This window comes from Salvelinus fontinalis, chromosome 14, assembly GCF_029448725.1.
Source record: "Salvelinus fontinalis isolate EN_2023a chromosome 14, ASM2944872v1, whole genome shotgun sequence".
Classification (NCBI taxonomy): domain Eukaryota; kingdom Metazoa; phylum Chordata; class Actinopteri; order Salmoniformes; family Salmonidae; genus Salvelinus; species Salvelinus fontinalis.
Window position 1 is genome coordinate 33,600,368 of NC_074678.1, and position 20,971 is coordinate 33,621,338.

At 41.3% G+C, this 20,971-nt stretch overlaps 2 protein-coding genes across 2 annotated transcripts; one reads left to right on the forward strand and one right to left on the reverse strand.

The window, feature by feature from the left end:
- Nucleotides 1-1,169: 1,169 nt before the first annotated feature.
- On the forward strand, nt 1,170-5,362 carry LOC129810687 (secretory carrier-associated membrane protein 4-like). Its single transcript, XM_055861453.1, has 7 exons — nt 1,170-1,447; nt 1,919-1,950; nt 2,559-2,687; nt 2,810-2,966; nt 3,066-3,167; nt 3,461-3,578; nt 3,753-5,362. The coding sequence occupies exons 2-7, from the start codon at nt 1,944-1,946 to the stop codon at nt 3,933-3,935; spliced, it is 696 nt and encodes a 231-aa protein (XP_055717428.1). The 5' UTR covers nt 1,170-1,447; nt 1,919-1,943; the 3' UTR covers nt 3,936-5,362.
- A 56-nt stretch (nt 5,363-5,418) lies between these two features.
- On the reverse strand, nt 5,419-20,793 carry LOC129810686 (semaphorin-4E-like). The gene is made up of 15 exons (XM_055861452.1): nt 20,427-20,793; nt 13,301-13,698; nt 13,004-13,146; nt 12,758-12,820; nt 12,506-12,604; nt 12,109-12,208; nt 11,624-11,734; nt 11,195-11,346; nt 10,835-11,007; nt 10,377-10,533; nt 10,000-10,222; nt 9,799-9,914; nt 9,248-9,411; nt 9,083-9,135; nt 5,419-8,960 (listed from the first exon to the last, which is right to left on the reverse strand). Exons 2-15 carry the CDS (start codon nt 13,407-13,409, stop codon nt 8,239-8,241), a joined length of 2,385 nt encoding a protein of 794 aa, XP_055717427.1. The 5' UTR covers nt 13,410-13,698; nt 20,427-20,793; the 3' UTR covers nt 5,419-8,238.
- Nucleotides 20,794-20,971: the final 178 nt, after the last annotated feature.

Consider the following 20,971-nt stretch of genomic DNA (forward strand, 5'->3'; position numbering starts at 1 on the left):
TAGAAGTTTTTTTCTGGATATTTTGTCAGTCACTCCTTCTTTTGAGATTTTGTTCTTTATGATAGGTTGCTTTCTCTGTTTTCAAGAGAGTACGATCAGTGATTGGATGTCACTGAATAGTGTCGTGGAACAAATTCTAATAAAGTTGTGATTGGACAAAATCACTCAGTGGGTTTAACCAGTAAATACTCTAAACACGTTGACAATCAGAAACGATGTATGTACTATGTAGTAATCAAAACAATCAAATGCAATATTAAATCAATTAACATAATGTCTGTCTGAATGTCAGTTAATAATTTTAATGGGAAAATAAAAGGATGCCAAAACAGTTGACAATTTAGAAGAACTGAAAAATAATACAAAAGGCAAAACCTCTCTGACAAGAAGACACATGAGGTAGACACGTTGGACAGATGTCGCTGAAAGATATGGCAGCTCTGCTTCTAGCTCCTAAGCGCAAGGATTTCGCTACACCTGCAATAACATCTACTAAATATGTGACCAATACAATTTGATGTCATGTTTGTTTGACTAGGTAAGTCAGTTAAGAACAAATTCTTATTTACAATGACAGCCTACACCAGCCAAACCCAGATGACACTGGTTCAATTGTGCACCACCAAATGGGACTCCCAATCACAGCCAGTTGTGACACAGCCTGGATTTGAACCAGGGTGTCTGTAGTGACATCTCTAGCACTGAGATGCAGTGCCCTTAGACCACTGCACCACTCAGTTTTTACACATATTCTGTTTGGGTTTCTGCTACTGTGGAGTGCAAAAGGTGTGGTAGAAAATATTTGTAGGACACAGTATGGTACCAATATGCAGCCTAACCATATGGTATATACAATATAACGTATGTCAATCGGGCAATAGTAAACTCCTGACAATAGAAAATAATATTCAACATCAACTCCACAAAACTGATAGTTGATCAAGAAAATACATCATTGCCAATTTTCCATAATGTAGCTGTTATCATATCAAGGGACAAGAATCATCCATCTCTCTCTGAAGTCACGCGTCTTCCCTCCACGCACTATATAGGTCACGTGATCTGTAGTTTCACAATCGAAACAATCGTATTCAAATTTGCCTTGGTGGGACCTGTATTGAACTACCACTCCCTCAATGCAGTGCGGGAGATTTGGTTGGACGCGACCCCAACGGTTTCCTCTACTAGCTAGATAGCACAGACACAAAGTCAACATAGGCTATATCGTAAAAATGTATGAAAACAAAATGTCGCGTTTTGGTGTTAATTTAAGGTTAGGGTTAGGCATAAGGTTAGCAATGTGGTAAATGTTAGGATTGAGGTTAGGTTTAGCTGTAAAATCTGTTATTAAGAAGATAGATTGTAGAAATGGGCGGGGTTTATGACTTTGTGGCTGTGGTAGCTAGTGACGACCATCCCGAACCGAACTGGAGTTAGTGGTTTTCAGGTAGGTGCTAGCAAAACATTGAATTACAAGAAAATAAGTTACAGTCACTAGCTTTATTTCTTTAACATTCAATCTATTATCAACCAATTCATTGTATCCGCTCGGCAGCTTACCTTTTCATTACATTTCGCCTGAAGACCGCTAACAAATCATCATCTACATACTACTGTAGCTAATTAACGTTAGCTTGCTAATTTATTCTACGCGTGGTCTTATATTTTCTTGCCAAATTATAGCTAGCTACTTAACTTAATATAAGAAATGTATCAAAGTAGCGTACCCGTATCTAGTAGGGGCACGTGACCTGGCTATCTCATGCATATAATTTCACCTTTGTCATCATCTTGATATGACTGAGTGTTTTGTTGTTGTAAATTAGACACTGCACGTTCCCAGATAATTATTTATACTTTTTTTTAAATTTAATTTTATGAGATGTAAAGTATGCCAATTATTTGTATTATGTTGCAGGAAAGGACACGCATAGGATTTCATAATGACAGGTTTGTATCTAAATGTTTTGCAATTCGATCATGTTCTTCATGAAACATGACATGTACCTGCTACAAGTAATGCATATGCATGACACAGATTATAAGTGACACACTCAAACCTTTTATTCAAATAGCCATACCATACTCAGTAGGGGTGGGAATTGCTAGGGATCTCACGATATGATATTATCGCGATACATTGGTGCCGATACGATGTGTTGCAATTCTCAATATTCTATATGTATTGCTCACCATATGTCTGCTGCAGCTGGACAAGAGGGAGCCATGAGAAAACAGGTTTTGATCACTCATGGAAATAAGTTCTGAAATCTAATTGTCTCCCTATTTAAAAAGATGGAGAAATACTATTTATTGTCAAATAATATCCTGACATGTAACTGTATTTATTATTTTGTTGTATATTATAATTTAATCACGAATTCTCATAGTTAAATTGTGGACATAAAGATCAACTGATAACACTGACCACTTTCACTATTGTGCCTCACCATTTGTTATAATATAATCAAAAAAATCTCAAATTTCACTGTATTCTTGTTTTCCTGTGCCATCTGCACTGACATCCTGTTTTCCCACATGTAATCATCCGTTTTCAGAGCGGGTCAACAACTTCCCACTGCTGCCTAAGTTCCTGCGAATCAAGCCCTGCTTTTACCAGAATGTGGAGGAGGAGATCCCAGCCCCGCACCGACAGCTGGTGCGCAGGGTCTACAATCTCTGGATGTGTGAGTTACACCAACAAACTTTCTTGATTCACACATAGGCCTACTCTGGGAACTGGACTGTGTTTCATTCAATGCTGAGTGAATATGTTATTTTTTTCTGCTGTCTCTGCTCCTCTCTGCAGTGTATTCAGTCACACTGTGTGTGAACGTGGTGTCATGCATAGCTTGGTGGGCAGGAGGGGGAAGTGCAGCCAATTTTGGCCTTTCCCTGCTCTGGCTTCTTCTCTTCAGTCCATGCAGCTACACATGCTGGTTTAGACCTCTCTACAAGGCCTTTCGGTAAAGTCCACTCAACAAACGTCAAGCCGAACATCTATTATTTTGCACTCCAAATACAATTTTCTTGACTGACTTCATAACTCCCTTTGTCTTTCTTAGGGCTGACAGTTCCTTCAACTTCATGGCCTTTTTCTTCATCTTCTTCCTCCAGTGTGTTCTCGCTCTCATTCAGACTGTGGGCATCTCTGGTTGGGGTGCTTGGTGAGTATGAACATTTTATTTCCTCAATCCTGGAAGGGACTGTCTAGGACGCTGGCTGCTATATCTGAATGGCTTGTGTTTCACTTACCTCAGGAATATAGAAAAATCTTCAGTTTAAAATCTTCAGTTTGGCAATAAAGATCACCTGTAGATTATGTATCAATGCCACCTTAATTTTACTCACTGCAGTGTCATGCTGTGATAGGTGAATAACTACAGTTGATGTAATCCAGTATTCATGCCATTGACAAATACTAACCCCACTGCTCCACCACTCTGACGAACCCCCAAAGTGGTTGGATCGCGACAGTGCTGTTTTTCAGCCACAACGTGGGTTCTGCTGTAGTCATGCTATTCTCAGCTCTGCTCTTTACTCTGGTGACTGTGTTGATGGGACTGGTTCTCATCAGGGTGAGTCCAATGCGTGCACATACACACACCTGAAAAATGCACGAGCACCTGGAAACACACACACAAACCAGAAAAAATACACAGCCGTTTTGACAATTCTCATTGTAGGCAAGGAAAGATAATGAACTTTCATGACTGTATGACTGGTTGGTTTGTCTGCTCTGCTTCTATCAGGTTCATAGGATGTACCGTGGCGGAGGGGGCAGCTTTGAGCGTGCACAGGAAGAGTGGACCACTGGACTCTGGAAGAGCGCCCCTGTGAGAGAGGCCGGCTTCAATGCTATCAATGAAACTGGCCCAAGCCTACCCCAATACCCTGCTGCTGTGCCAAGCTACCCAGACAATGGCCCCTGGTAAATAAAACCCTAAGTGGACTCTAGATGGAGACAGAGCACTTTTTTCCATGGCACGCAAGATAGTCCACCACACCACACTAGTACAATCTCACCATGACACTATACGAAATGCATAGCTGGAATTTAAGTAAGAATGTTAAGGGAAAAAAGGCATAATCAGCTGATTTTATTCAGCAGTACTTTGTTTTAGATTTAAGAGGCCACTGTTATAGACATCGTTTACTGGAGTAGGAAGCTTTTCCAGGGAAACACATCTAAGCCTTATATTGTTGGAAAAATATGTGATGAAGATCCAAAATATGATCCATTACATGTTTACATTTATTATTTTCTACTCTCAAAATGAATCTGTTCCCTCATATTTGAAAGAGCGACTGAAATTTAAAAAAAATATGATTTTCATTTGTACTTGGAGAGCTAGGGGTCTTTATATTACAGTAGCAGAATTAATACTGTTCAACAAAATTGATATGTCTGAAACAGAAAAGAAGCAAGGTGATTCCAAAGTTGTTTTTGGATCAATTTTGGCACCCATATTCAGTGATCAATTCTTGCCAATACAATACTGTACTTCATGAAATCAACAAAAGCCTTAACACTACTGGACATGACTGAAGAATCAGGGTCTTCTCCTTGAAGTTGGAAATATGGATGTTTATATAGTGCACTTTTTATTTAGTGATGAGATGTATTTAGTTTTTTATTGATATCACAAGTGTTTGTTTTTGATACCTTTTCTTCTTGCTTGATCTGCTTTTGCCTTGTTTCTGAAAACTAAATGCGCCTTGATCGTACATGAGGTATTTGCATGTTAATTTCCCCCCCCCCTTGACTGTCGCCTTAAGTACTGCTACGAGATGAAGCCAATGAGAAATGTGCTTATACACATCACTAATGCTAGATACTGTAGCCTTCTTATTCAACTTGAGCCTTTTGTCTTTCACTCATCCTGTGCAGTGCACTGATCTTTCTTTGCTTTTGATGGTCAGTGTCCTGTTGTGGAATACCCCTTCTCACTAGCCAGTGCTCCAAAACAGCTCATCTCAGTCAGTGTGTTCCAGGCTGGAGCCTTGTGTTTACAATGTGGCTGGGAGAGCGGCAGCAACTCATCTTGAATAGAAAAATTTAAGTCACATTTAAGTGTTCCTCTCCAGGGTTAACTACCATAATGAGGTTTATTTTGAGTTTTTTGTATGGCTTGTCTGTAATGAATATTTAGAAGACATTCTTGAAAATGCTTCAAATGTGTTGCTGCAATGACTAAGCCTAGCACGAACCACCCTGATCTTGCAAGCTTTCATTCTGTTTTGCTACACAGATACTGTGTCCGTGTAGTGAAACAATGTAAGCTTGCGAGATCAGGGTGGGTCGTACGAGACTACCAATGGCTCACTACCTTAAACATTTCAGTAAATATTCTTATTCAGACCTTCTGACTGTTGTTATTCAGCTTCTCTTCCTCATTGACAATTATGTTTACTTCATACTTTAAAGTATGCATTTATTTTCAATAGAATCAAATACAGTACAAAATGCCATACCAATACTGTATTCACAGCTTTCAGTAGATCATAATGGCAGGGACATTATGACAGGCAGACCTCATCTGTCCGTCATTGTGTAAAACAAAAACAAATTCCCAGAAGGAAAACAAATTCCAGTGAAGTGACTGACATTACGTCAGTTGCTATACATTTTAATTTTTGTACATTTTTACCCATACCACTGAGGACCCTTTTTATTTATAGCTTTTCTGCTACATATACATACAGTACCAGTCAAAAGGACACAACTCATTCAAGAGTTCCTTTATTTTGACTATTTTCTACATCGTAGAATAAGACATCAAAACTATGAAATAACACACATGGAATCATGCAGTAACCAAGTGTTAAATCAAAATATATTTTAGATTTTTCAAAGTAGCCACCCTTTGCCTTTGACAGCTTTGCACACTCTGGCATTCTCTCAACCAGCTTCACCTGGAATGCTTTTACAACAGTCTTGAAGGAGTTCCCACATATGCTGAGCACTTGTTGGCTGCTTTTCCTTCACTCTGCGGTCCAACTCATCTCAATTGGGTTGAGGCTGGTGATGTGGAGGCCAGATCATCTGATGCAGCACTCCATCACTCTCCTTCTTGGTCAAATAGCCCTTACACAGCCTGGAGTTGTTGGGTCATTGTCCTGTCGAAAAATTAATGGTAGTCCCACAGCACAAACCAGATGGGATGGTGTATCGCTGCAGAAGGCTGTGGTAGCCATGCTGGTTAAGTGTGCCTTGAATTCTAAATAAATGAGACTGTCACCAGCAAAGCACCCCCACACCATCACACCTCCATTCTTCACGGTGGGAACCACCCATGCAGAGATCATCTGTTCACCTACTCTACGTCTTACAAAGACACGGCGGTTGTAACCAAAAATCTCAAATTTGGACTCATCAGCCAGATTTCCACAGGTCTAATGTCCATTGCTCATGTTTCTTCGACCAAGCAAGCCTTCTTATTATTGGTGTCCTTTAGTAGTGGTTTCTTTGCAGCAATTTGATCATGAAGGCCTGATTCACAGTCTCCTCTGAACAGTTGATGTTGAGATGTGTCTGTTTCTGAAGCATTTATTTGGCCTGCAATTTCTGAGGCTGGTAACTGTGCCGGTCCTCATGAGAGCCAGTTTCATCATAGCGCTTGATGGTTTTTGTGACTGCACTTGAAAGTTACAAAGTTCTTGAAATGTTCCCGGATTGACTGACCTTCATGTCTTAAAGTAATGATGGACTTTTGTTTCTCTTTGCTTATTTGAGCTGTTCTTGCCATAATATGGACTTGGTCTTTTACCAAATAGGGCAATCTTCTGTATACCTCCCCTACCTTGTCACAACAACTGATTGGCTCAAATGCATTAAAAGGAAAGAAATTCCACAAATTAACTTAACAAAGCACACCTGTTAATTGAAATGCATTCCAGGTGACTACTTCATGAAGCTGGTTTTGAGTTCTTCACTTATGCTACAATGTAGAAAATATTAAAAATAAAGGAAAACCCTGGAATGAGTAGGTGTCAACTTTTGACAAGTACTGTATATATAAAATATAGGAAAATCACATTGACTGCACTGGGCCTTTAATAGAAATACATAATATTTGAAATACCATAACTGTACAAAATATTTAGCACAGTACAGTGAGCTCCAACAGTATTGGGACAGTGGCACATTTAGTTGTTTTGGCTATGCACTCCAGCACTTTGAATTTTAAATGATACAATGGCTGAGGTTGAAGTGCAGAATGTCAGATTTAATTTGAGGGTAATTTTCATCCATCTCGGGTGAACCGTTTAGAAATTACAGAACTTTTGTACATAGTCTCTCTCTCTCTCTTCCACCTCCACCCCCCATTTTAGGGGACCAAAAGTATTGGGACAAATTCACTTGTGTATTAAAGTAGTTCAGTATTTGATCCCATATTCCTAACACACAATGATTATTACATCAAGCTTGTGACTGTCGTTCTGCCCCTGAGCAAGGCAGTTAACCCAGTGTTCCCTGGGCGCCGAAGACGTGGATGTCGAATTATGGCAGCCCACCGCACCTCTCTGATTCAGAAGGGTTGGGTTAAATGCGGAAGACAGATTTCAGTTGAATGCATTCAGTTGTACAACTTACTAGGTCTTTCCCTTTCTACAAACTTGTTGGATGCATTTGCTATTTGTTTTGGTAGTGTTTCAGAAAATTTTGTGCCCAATAGAAATTAATGGTAAATAATGTATTGTCATCTTTGTCACTTTTATTGTAAATAAAAAATAAAATATGCTTCTAAACACAGATAGTCCTGAATGAAATTGTGAATAATTATGAGTGAGAAAGTTAGATGCACAAATATACCCCCCAAGAAATGCTAACCTCCCCTGTTATTGTAAAAGGTGGGTATGATATTTGATTTGTAACTTTTTCTAATTATTCACAATTCATTCAGGACTATCTGTATCCACATTAACATAGAAGTGTTTAGAAATATTCTATTCATATTTACAATAAGTGACTCACAACAATGCATTATTTACCATTCATTTCTACTGGGCACAATACTTTTGGAGCTCACTGTATATTTGCATTATGGCATGACTATATAAAATAAATTCAACCTGGTGGGAAAATGTTTTTCTGGACAATTCCTAGAAAAATATAAAACATTCCCCTCTATCGCAAGTCCAATGTACAGAGCTTGACATTGCCATAGTGTCCTAAATCAGCTGCCTGGTGAGAGAGAAAGAGAGCAAACCCCAGAGAGTGGTTAACACTCAGGGTCAGATCTCTGACTCGTTGTCAATGTAACCCAACCCATCCATAGTGGAAATGTTGCCTCCCGGAGAAAAGTGGTGCTCCCCATTCCCTTTGAAAGCTATGACCGTGTGATGGTTATTGTTTGCGTTATGACTGGGTGTAGGTCCCAGCAACTTAATCACTGATGTCCTATTTTGAATGTAGTCAACTGACAGCCTTTTCACCTGGCCCGCACCTGAGTTCTCTGAAGATCTGTTTCTAAAGCTTCTTTTATATAGATTCCAGGCTACTAGACCAAGCAGCATCAGAGACAGGAGAGCTACCGCCACCTGCAGGCCTACCACCCTGCTGTCTACACTCCGTGACTCAGGAGGGAGAGGGGGCTCCAAAGTCTGTGGCACTTCTGGTAGTGGGGTATTGTGGCTATGGGGGGACTCTGTCGTCGTCTCACTCGCCGCCTCCTCATCCTCTGCGTTAGTGTGGTGCTGCAGTTGATAGACTGCCATAGTCCTGGTGTGTGGTCTGCTTTTCACCTGCTCTACAGACTCACAGGTGTACTGGCCCGCGTCGGAGGCAGAGGCATTAAGAATTAGGATTCCTCCATTGTAGATGTAATACTTAGCGTCAGCGTGCAGCTGTTGCCCTAAGAAGAGCCAGTGTACCTGAGCCAGGTTGGAGGCAGGATGGCACGGCAGCTTGATGTTGTTCCCAGGGACTAAGGTGTAGTTCTCTGGCTTCACAGTCTCTGCAACACACACACAAAAAACAATTATTTCTATGTGTATCTACTTGTCAAAGGAAGTGATGAGTAGATCTGTTCTTTGTTGGTAATGTGCTGAACATTTCAATATTGTGAAATCAATTTACCTGATTTTGGACATTTTGATATATCACCATCTTTTAGACTTTGAATCATATTCCTGAAAGACAAATATCAAGTGTATACTTAAATTCTAACATATAGTAAACACTTGTAATCTTTATTTAAAGTCAGAGGTTACTCTCCAGTGAAAATGCTAGTGGGGAGCGTACGTGTCAGAGGATGAACTGGCGACAGCAGAGCAGATGCCAGTGGAGAGGTCCCATCCACAGTAAGGGTCTCTGCCCAAGACACAGTCCAGACACGACTCATAGCGCCCACAGTCACTCAGAGGCATCTGTACTGCTCCAAAATCCGAGCCTGCATACAACTGACCCTGGGGAAACAAGAATACAAACAAGCAAATACCACATGAGTGTCAGCAGCTCGGTGAGTCAGCTCCACCCACTGTTAGTAACAGCAATGACAATGCCATTCTCCTTGAATACTCTATTATAAGTGCCAACGAAATAAAACGTAAATGAGTAACCATCGGTCTGCAGAAGTGCCTGTAGACAACAATAAACTGACATTGATCATGTAAAACCATTATGTTTACATTGTATGAATTACCTTTATCAGTAAAATGTTGTTTTGCAAAATGCTTTGTAAAATGTTGCTGCACCTTGGGGGTCTAAACCCGAGTTGCCAATAAGAAATTTGAAGAACGCATTTGTTAAATGCGCTATACAAATCAAGTTTGATTGACTTGAGTTAGTGTTACCGTGCTAGAGGAGAGGCGTAGCGTCCTGATAGCCTCTGGGGTCTGGTACAGCTGTATTTCCTCAATGATGAACATCTCCCCAGCATGGTTCACTGCCTTCTGCACATAGCCGTTCTCTGTAAGAAGAGAAGGACACCCATGTCATTGATATCCACTGCCAGAAGAAGTCTGTTCTGGGGCTGTGTGTGTGCTGTACAGTACCTGTGCCGATGAACATGACCGCGTATCTCTCTCCATCCAGAGCTAGCACGTTATCCACCACCAGGCGTGTGAACATGGCACCTTTTTTGACCAGCAGTGGACCCCTGGTCAGAGGGCGCACGGCCTCGTCCATGAGGGGTCGGTCCCTGATGAACTGCAGGGTCTTGTCTGGCAGGTCCAGGGAGCGCTCCATCCCAAGGCCCCGCGCTACATTGTTAATGCACTGAAAAACAAAGGATTGATGAGTGGTAATAACTTGATAATGATAATACATTTATTAGTGCTGAGTTAGTAGTTGAAATGTAGAAAAGTTGATCATTTCCTTTTGTGGCCCTAAACCATTTAGAGATTCACAATGATATTAAATTGGGACTTACGGCTCCTGGTCTGGGGGTGGGAACCTCTCCACTGTACATTACCCACTTCACATGGGATGTCTCCACAGTCACTGGCGTCTTAAACTTCCCCTTATTGAACACGTCTCCGATAGCTGACACACTGTACGCACACACTGCAGACATGTCGGACAAGCTCCTAGCGCAAACACACAGTCAGAAAAACATGTTTGATGTTTTCAAACCACCAGTATATATCATGGTTAGGGCCCTATGTCTTTCCTGACCACGCGATAAATACCCTAGGCCATAGTTAGCCCTCTATTAGCCGGGGCTTTTACCTGGTAAGGTCACATGGTCGGGGAAAACTCCTGGCCCTATGATTATGGTAAACATGCGTGTAAAGCAACCATTTAAAGCATAGTGAGAATCTCAGTCCACTTCCTACTGAAACAATGTTACCAACTTTAAAGCCACTGGATTCTACTGACAATACTCACGACTGTGGAGTGAACACCGCGTAGAAAACACTTTTGCTCCAGTCATCATTTTTGAGTAGGAAGACATCCTGTACAACGGAGGGCAGGCTGGACTCTGGCAGAGAGCAGTCCAGACGAGCCTTCAGGAAAGACGTCCACTTCCTCTGGAGCGTCCGCTGGCCGCCCATATCCCCCTACACAGTGAGTTCTAGTCAAACAAGTGAATACTTTTGGAGAGAAGAGACACATGCACACACCATACCCTTGCACTGTTTAAACAGTGTACACATACTGTCCTTTCTTTATATTTAAAATACCATGTATGGACCAATGAAACTTGTACTTCTTGCAGCTGAAAGTAAATTTGTAGCAAGTTGTTACCTTGCATACACGAGCCACTCGTGACACCATGAGCTTGTTGTAGAAGTCATACTCCATGGCGTTCTCGCTGAAGAACAGGTAGACCTTATCATCATCGCCCTCTGGGTTGTTTTTGCTCTCGGGGACAAGGTCCATGTACACAAAGTTGGGTTCTGAAATCAAACCATAATGAGCACTTATTACGCTACCTATCAGGAACTTTTACAGGAGTAGTTGAAGTTCAGTTTCATAATTCAACAACACAGAGACCTATAGGATCTAGGCTATTACACAAGGCACAAAGTATGTAAAATGCTATGGATACATTTTGCCATTCAAAGTTCATCTGCAGGTGTTAGGAGATATGGTGCACAAATTAATAGAATATAAGGCATGGTGTACAGCAGTATACAAGTTTATAACAAGTATGAACAGAGAAGGAGAGCTGACCGTTGAGCCAGGAGCTCTTGAACTCGGTGCGGAGAGCAGAGGAAGAGCTGCGGAGAACAACAGGCTCAGAGCCCAGGAAGTTGATTGAGGTAGCAGAGTACAGGTCATTTCCTGGCAGATCAGAGACATAACAAGAATTACAATGGGGAAACATAATGGATCTTCAAGCAAAGTAAACAATATTGTAAGTATTTGGAGAATTACAGGTGTAATCTTTAATTTTGCCACTGGCAACGCAAAGTAATACAAAACACATTGAGCCATAAAGCAGAAAACTTGTTCAATTCAAAGACCCAGCCCCCCCCCCCCCCCCCCCCCCCTTAAACAAGTGCAGCGGCAGCATTTTCAATAGAAAATGAAAGTTCTAGATTGCACCTCTGAAACCCCACTTTTCAGTTGGTGCACGTTGAACTTCAATGGATGCACAAGTCTGTTATTGTGTGAGAGCAGATAACCAGAAACAGACAGAGGGGCACAGTACATACCGACCATGATGGAGGAGTATCTCTGGAAGGGATCAAAGGGGCATTTCCCTTTTCCCTCCTCCTGCGCTTCCTCTAGTCTCAGCTGTCCTTCAGAATACGTCTGTCAGGGTCACAAACAAAGCCACTATTTAGTTGTATTCATTCACACTGTTTCAGGGAGTGAGAGGTAGGTATATACTTTACACTAATCCCCAGAGGTCAAAATGTGTTACTCTCAGTAGCCACTAACAGTAGAAAGAGTGAAAGCAGGTGTCTGTAGTATGCAAACATTTCACACTCACTGTAAATATTCAGTGACAACTGCCTGTCTGCAGCAGTCACATGATAGCTTCAAACACCAGAGCTATTCTTACAGGAAGATATCCTAGCTGTCCTGTTCTGGCCAAGCTATACTTACCATGTAATCACAGGTGGGGCTGAAAGCATTTGTCCCGCACACATACATTCTGCCATCATCCACTTTATGCAGCGTCCGGATGTAGTTACGGCATTCGATCTGCAAGAGAACAGGGATGAGAAATAGTCATTTATGGATTTCAGTGAATTTATCTGGTTCTGTTTGTCCTGTCTTCAGTTGATGTTCAGATAAACAACTCACTTCACAGATATCTGTGGGGAGAACCGTTTCATGATTGATGGAGCCACTTACTTCAGCATGTTTCCCTTTGTATGTGCACTCCACCTGTTTCTCCTTGGTGACCTGCCAGTACACCTAACAACAGAGAGCTGCACATCAAAGTATGTTCTAGGTAATGGATTTATGATTCCAAGGCATTGGTATTAGGTCATCGCAGAGTAGTTACAGGATTATTTTATTGCAGTCCATTTGTGATTTATAAAATGATGTATGCAAATTATACAGGATAACTGATAGCTAAAGATGATAACTGAATACCCATGACTTCTTGATGGAGATATCATTGATATCCAGGGCATACACAGCCTCTCGAGCCCCGAGCAGCAGCAGGCCCAAATCCTCTCGAACCAACATGGTGGAGTAGTTACAAATCCCTTCCTCTCTGAACAGCTTCATATTGTCTAAACAGGAAACCATTAGAAAACTCAATGATTGCTCTGTATCACAAACTGTGTGTGTGTGTGTTCATTCCAACTTTTTAGTATTTGAGGAAACAGATGCACTCCACTACACCGTTATGAGAAAACAGGGGACAAGTGAGAGTGAGGAACTTACCCTGGTAAAGGACACTCTTCCGTGGGATACAGTTGTGAGTGTTGTATTCACTGAGAGACAGAGGAAGGAACAATCCACAGAATACACCCAAAGCAGAGAGAGGAGACATGGCGTAGTGCCCAGGTGGGAGGGGGTGTGTGGGTGCACTGCTTAGTCCTGCTTACACAATAACACACTGTAGATCAAGGACAGCAGCTCATGTCTCTATAGAGAGACATGTATTAGTGTTCTGATGGTCGATAGCTATGTTGGTATCAGCCTCCAACATAAACACTTGCCGCTGCTGCTACCTCCTCTGTAGCTCAGGAGAGAATCCATACTGTCCCAGTATGTTGTAGGATGTGGTAGTTCAAACTTCCCAATTCAGGGGATCTTTATGCTGGTCCTGAGGCTCTCATCTAGGGACATGAGAACACAATACATGAGTGAGAGCGACTCAACACAGACGGCATGAAGTAGTCTACAGACAAAATATAGATCATAGTGATGTTATGATCCAACTGGCTAAAAGAAAGAAATTAAGAGGTCTCCACCTCCCTTACTCTCTCTTCCTGTCTGTCTGCCCCCAATGATAAGGACCTGGGTGTGTGCCGCTTCCTTCTGATTACCAGGATACTAGCAGCTGGGAATATGCTCAGGTTGGGGCATGCATGCAAATCACACTGATTATCTCATTTAACACTCAGAGGTTCCTGTGATTCACTGGTTTTAATAATTGGGTTGGATCCCTTCTGCTCCTATGACTGGAGCACTTGAGTTTTTCCTTACCATAAGACCTGACTAGGACAAACCCTGGGCCCTAGTTAAGGGCTCTCCACAGTGATTTCAGTCTACGGAAACAGAGTACAAAAGTACTAAGAATTATGTAGAGAGCTACACAAACGACCCTCCGTTGGATCCGTTGCGTAGACTGTGCTTAGACTGTCCTTTAGACTAAACAAGGGCCCATGCAGAGTTTTTCCAAGCCAGGTCACGTGCACAAGAAAAACCTAGGGCCCTATCCATGACAGGCAACACAAAACACTGAGGACTTATTTCTTTCGAAGATCAAAAACACAGAAATGCTGTTAAACAGACAAAAGAAAATTGCCCCTTGCAACAGAAGCTGGTTCCTTGTTGTTACTTTAAAAACACAGAAACGAGCTGGTGCATGCTAGCGACTGCTCAACTGTTGGCAGAGCAGGGAGAGCACACATACTTTACGCCTCAGGCGAGGGGGACTACAGTTAAGCACTACAGCTGGTTTGAATGACTACAAGTTGTTATTCACTGTGTTTGACAGATATTTTCAAGCATTGAAGACAAGCAGGAATGCCTACAACAGGGATCATCAACTAAATTCAGCCGCGGTACAACTTTTTAAGTGGATGTTTAGGGGGCCGGAACATAATTACAAATCATTTGTAGACTGCAAATTGATCGCAAAAAGCCCAAACAGATATAATATTTGACCAAAACATCATTTCAAACCTTGCTTACATTTGTATACGATCTCGTGTCTCTCTATTATGCGTGGGAATACTTGGGAACAGATTTCCGAAATTAAAATCACTTGGAGTTGAGTTCCTGGTGTTTTTAGTCTTTTATGGCCAACAATGAAACATTTAACAAGTTGAGCGAGTCAATGCTAAACACGTCGTCAAATGATGTCACTGGCCCTCCAGTCTGGTTTCACTATTCACATCACGCTGTTGATTCGTGAAGCTTTTATGTCACCTAAGCCACATCCATTCACATGATCAACCACCCTCACTTTTCGGTTGCTTTCAAATGATGTATGAGTTCCGATGACGAGTTCTTTTAATGGAGATGAATGGTAATTTTTCTAGTACAGCCAGTGAAACCAGATTGAGGATTTATATAACAAACTTTAGAAATTTAGAACTACGCAAAGCCCAAGTTATATAATTTGTACAATTTAACTTCTCAATTTGAATACATTTTTTAATACTGATTGCATCATGCCTGAATCAGTAAGCAACAATCGACAGCTCCATAACTGATGCAATTCACTTACATAGCAGATGTTGAGGGTAGGCTAAATGAGTAAAGTAGGCTACCTGCTGACTTGGTATACACTGAGTGTACAAAACATTATGAACACCTTCCTCATATTGAGTTGAACCCCTTTTTGCCCTCAATTCGTTGGGGTATGGAGTCTACAAGGTGTCAAAAGCATTCCACAGGGATGCTGGCCCATGTTGACTCTAATATTTCTCACACATGTGTCAAGTTGGCTGGATGTCCTTTGGGTGGTGGACCATTCTTGGCACACACGGGAAACTATTGAGCGTTAAAGACCCAGCAGCGTTGAGGTTCTTGACATGCTTATACCGGTGCGCCTGGCACCTACTACCATACCCCGTTCAAAGGCACTTAAATATGTTGTCTTACCCATTCCCCCTCTGAATAACTCACATACACAATCCCTGTCTCAATTGTCTCAAGGCAATTTTTTTATTTTATTTAACCCGCTTCATCTACGCTGTTTGAAGTCGATTTAACAATAAGGGATCATAGCTTTTACCTGGTCAGTCTCATGGAAAGAGCAGGTGTTCCTAATGTTTTGTACACTCAGAATATCATACCATCAGAAAGTATTCATACCCCTTGATTTATTCCAAATTGTGTTGTGTTACAACCTGAATTCCACATGGATTACAGAGTTTCTCACTGATCTACACACAATACCCCATAATGATATAGTGAAAACATTTGTAAAAAACATTTTGGGAAAATGAAATACAGAAATATTTAATTTACAACAGTATTCCCACCACTGAGTAAATACTTTGTAGAAGCATCTTTGGTGGCAATTACAGCTTTGAGTCATATTGGGTATGTCTGTATCTGCTTTGCACATCTGATTTTGGGGATTTTCTCCCATTCTTCCTTGCAGATTTTCTCAAGCTCAGTTAAATTAGATTGGGAGCGGCGGTGAATGGCGGTGATCTTCAAGTCTTTCCACGGGATTCAAGTCTGGGTCACTCAATGACTTTCACATTCTTGTTCTGAAGCCATTCTAGCATTGCTTTGGCTGTATGCGTAGGGTCATTGTCCTGTTGGAACGTAAATCTTTGCCCCCAGTCCAGTCTAAGGTCGTTTGCACTTTGAAGTAGGTTCTCATCAAGGATTTGCCTATATTTGGCTCCATTCATTGTTCCCTTTATCCTCACCAGTCTCCCAGTCCCTGCCGCTGAAAAGCATCCCCATAGCATAATGCCGCAACCACCACCATGCTCGCGGTAGGGATGGTGTTAGACGGTGATGAGCTGTGCCTGGTTTTCTCCAGACATAGCACTTTGCATTCAGGCCAAATAGTAAAATTGTTGGCTCAAGGCAAAAGATTATGCACTCAGTCTTTCACGTGCCTTTTTGAAAACTTCAGGCGTGCTGTCATGTACCTTTTTCTCAGGAGTGGCTTCAGTCTGGCCACTCTCCCATAAAGCTCAGATTGGTGAAGTGCTGTAGAGACTGTTGTCCTTCTGGCAGGTTCTCCCATCTCAGCCAAGGGACTTTGGAGTTCTATCAGAGTGGTCATTGGTTTCTTGGTCACCTCCCTGACCAAGGTCCTTCTTGCCTGTTTGCTCAGTTTGGTCGGACGGCCAGATCTAAGCAGTCTGGGTAGTCGCATATTTTTTCCATTTACCAACGATGGAGATCCTTCCCCAGATATATGCGTCATCACAATTCTCAGAGATCTGACAGTTCCTTGAACTTCATGGTATAATAGTTTCTGCTCTGACATGCACTGTCAACTGTGGGAATTTATATAGACAGGTGTGTTTCTTTCTAAATTATGTCTAATTGAATTGGTCACAGGTGGACTCTAATCAAGTTGTAGAGGATGATGAAAGGAAATTGGATGCAAGAGCTCCATTTGGAGTGTCATAGCATAGGGGTGTGAGTACTTTTGTAAAGTATTCACAACCCTTATTTTAAAAAAATTTGCAAGATTTTCTAAAAACATGTTTTCACTTTGTCATTATGGGGTATTGTGTGTAGACGGGTGAGAATATATTTTTGAAATCCATTTTGAATCCAGGCTGTAACAACAAAATGTGGAATAAGTCAAACGGTTTGAATATTTTATGAAGGCACTGTATATAGCGACAATGACATTGACATTCATTGAGTGTCAACACTATCGGCCTAGAGGGAGAAAGGTTGGAAAGGATTAGGGTTCAAAGGCCACCTGTAAAAAGCAGGAAAGTCTTAAGTGAGAAGAGATGTGGAGGTGATCAGACAATTTCAGCCAGAAAAGGTTTACAGGAATCAAACAGGGGTCAAGACCGCCACGCTCTCTAAACAGTTCTGGACTCTCCTGTCATTAAGATATTTTCAGTCGTGGATATTAAGTTCAATCACCTCTGGCATAGTTCAATATGTAGCGTTCCACTAGACTAGGCAAAGGGATTCCAAATGTGTACTTTGTGGCAGACCTGAAATGGCAGCCCCCAGAATACTAAAACCCAAACTTGTACTGACACTACAATTTCATAATCTGGAGATTGATTAGGTGCAGATGGTCTGAGAATAGGGCCTGGGCCGTAGAGCTTCTACATTTGACTTGAGCAAAAATGCCCTCTCTAATCTGTAGGCTACTGCAGCCCAGAATTGAGTTGTACTGTAACTGATTTACCAGAGCAGTGAATGGCAGTGACAGTGTGTTCCATGGGGCTGGGTTTGAACAGGAAACTGGGAGTTCACCTCTGACACTCCTTGTGTCATAGCCACTGTTGTGAAACACCATTGTGTGGAAAAAACACACCCAGTTCAGGACAAGGTTATGTTTTCACTAGCTCAGATTACTAAAATAAATAATTTTATCAAGATGACAATGGGCCACCAGATGTGTTATTAGGGTGATAAAGTTAATTAGCTGGAATAATACAACTAATTGAAAAACATTTTTTTCCATGAATGACCAGGGTTATGAATGACCAGGGCTTGTCGTCTTGTCCCCAAAAGCACTCACAAACTTCTACAGATGCACAATCGAGAGCATCCTGTCGGGCTGTATCACCGCCTGGTACGGCAACTGCTCCGCCCACAACCGTAAGGCTCTCCAGAGGGTAGTGAGGTCTGCACAACGCATCACCGGGGGCAAACTACCTGCCCTCCAGGACACCTACACCACCCGATGTCACAGGAAGGCCATAAAGATCATCAAGGATAACAACCACCCGAGCCACTGCCTGTTCACCCCGCTATCATCCAGAAGGCGAGGTCAGTACAGGTGCATCAAAGCAGGGACCGAGAGCCTGATAAACAGCTTCTATCTCAAGGGCATCAGACTGTTAAACAGCCACCACTAACATTTAGCGGCCGCTGCCAACATACTGACTCAACTCCAGCCACTTTAATAATGGGAATTGATGGAAATTATGTAAAAATGTACCACTAGCCACTTTAAACAATGCCACTTAATATAATGTTTACATACCCTACATTACTCATCTCATATGTATATGTATATACTGTACTCTATATCATCTACTGCATCTTGCCATCTTTATGTAATACATGTATCACTAGCCACTTTAAACTATGCCACTTTATGTTTGCATACCCTACATTACTCATCTCATATGTATATACTGTACTCGATACCATCTACTGCATCTTGCCTATGCGGTTCTGTACCATCACTCATTCATATATCTTTATGTACATATTTTTTATCCCTTTACACTTGTGTGTATAAGGTAGTAGTTGTGGAATTGTTAGGTTAGATTACTTGTTAGTTATTACTGCATTGTCGGAACTAGAAGCACAAGCATTTCGCTACACTCGCATTAACATCTGCTAACCATGTGTATGTGACAAATAAAATTTGATTTGATTTGGGTTATGAATAGTGAGATCAGCCACTGGGGACTTCATATAGGCTATAACAATATTTTATACAATGTCTTGAGTATAAACAGACAACCTTTTATTTACTAGGCCCTGTTCTAAAAACTGGAGCACAATCAGTGAAACATGCATGGCTAGGCTGCCTACACAAACACATCATGGGCAAGTCTCAGCATGAGCTGGGAGACAAAGGAAAATATGAACTCCTTCAAATCTCAGACTGCTCACAGAGGCTCCTCCTTACAGTTTCATGGGAATACCCAACTTCTGCCAACTGACACATTGACTATTTAATTGACCAGGTCCCACTTTGCCACTAGGAATATTGGCATACCAGGCTGGTCATGTCCAATGAGTTTCCACTGGTAAAATCAATCCCTATTGATTTAGAGAATTTACACAAATGTTTCTTGCCTCTGAGCTGTTATGCAGCGTACAAATTGCACTGGGATTTGACATCATGTGTCAAATCCCAGTGCAATTGTGTGTCCATAATACACAACAATGACAACATGTTCATAAAATCTCTTATGGGCAGATTACATAAACATAGAGCATTCTACCAATTATGCAATATGTTTAATGGGTTAATTACATATTCATTGACATAATCCCATTTCCATATTACAATGTAAACAGTCTTAAAATAAATTGAAAATATAGCTTATTGTTCAGATATTTAATGTCAGTCTGTGTTGATGACATCTTTGGGAGAATAGATTAAAAACAGTGGACAGCTAGTCAAAAATAGGTTCCATTTAATACAAGATTGAAAGCACTTCTCTTATAATTAATAGGACATATTGCATAATTATCTTTAGGACAGCTGGTCAATGTTTCCGACTTGACTGTGATGCAGCTGTTGATTCAACCTCACACCTGGACTATGTCATAAATCCGACGTAAAATATTACATTTCTGATTCCGATAAAGAAATTAAAGTAATGACAGGTGGGAAAGGTGAGTTATAAAAAGGACGTGCTATAACACTACTTTATTCGGACTAATATTGAAGTTTCTTAAATTATGACTGATTAGGACAGGTCAAAATCACTAACGTTACACATTAAAAATAGCCAAAGGTGTTCACTAAAATGAGTGCATGACGTTTATAATAATCTTGTTACACCACTTTACCTGCTACCAAGGTTGCTGGCTAGTTAGCTGAGAATAATTTCACTTGTTACAAATTGACCTCACCCTTGAAGAACAACCCAACAAATGCTGCTCGCGAAAATTAAAATACCAATAGGCCTACATGACTTACCTGTAACAGGTATATTTATTCTCAGTCTACACCGTTAGAAATTGATCCAAAGTATCTTCCATTTGACATCGATATTATCTTTCGGCTCCACTTGTAAGGTTTGCTGGCTAGTGTGCACGTTAGCGCGATAATCCCATGAAATTCGTCTCTACCAATGCCACATTCGAAACAACTGGGAACTCGGAAATCTCTACTTCCTACTACAGTGCATTCAAGACAACTAGGAAAAAACAAACTCTGACTGGGCAGAATCTTTTGAATGGTCATCCAACACGGAATTCCAAGCTGGAAACTCGGGCATATTTGTAGAACTCTGACTTCCGACCTGAAGGTCACAGTTCCCAGTTGTCTTGAAAGCACCACAAGTACCTAGCTGGGGCAAAGTATCACGTGACCATGTTTTTCTATTTTCGAAGGATGGACGTTGATTGACTGATACATTAGACTGATTCATTTGCTCTGTTTTTAGGATGACACCTTTGAAGTGGTCGTCTAGTAGGCTATCATTTTAAAGACTTTGTCCAAAACGAACTTGATGTATGTTT

What these genes read in the sequence shown, in the direction of transcription:
- LOC129810687 (XM_055861453.1), top strand. An exon ending in ATCTCTGGTTGGGGTGCTTG is followed by an intron (nt 3,168 to 3,460) that starts GTGAGTATGAAC and finishes GAACCCCCAAAG; the next exon opens with TGGTTGGATCGCGACAGTGC. An exon ending in TGGGACTGGTTCTCATCAGG is followed by an intron (nt 3,579 to 3,752) that starts GTGAGTCCAATG and finishes TGCTTCTATCAG; the next exon opens with GTTCATAGGATGTACCGTGG.
- LOC129810686 (XM_055861452.1), bottom strand. Translation starts at nt 13,409, where the DNA reads ATGTCTCCTCTCTCTGCTTTGGGTGTATTCTGTGGATTGTTCCTTCCT. An exon ending in GAAGAGTGTCCTTTACCAGG is followed by an intron (nt 13,147 to 13,300) that starts GTAAGTTCCTCA and finishes TTTCCTGTTTAG; the next exon opens with ACAATATGAAGCTGTTCAGA. An exon ending in CAAGAGCTCCTGGCTCAACG is followed by an intron (nt 11,347 to 11,623) that starts GTCAGCTCTCCT and finishes GTTTGATTTCAG; the next exon opens with AACCCAACTTTGTGTACATG.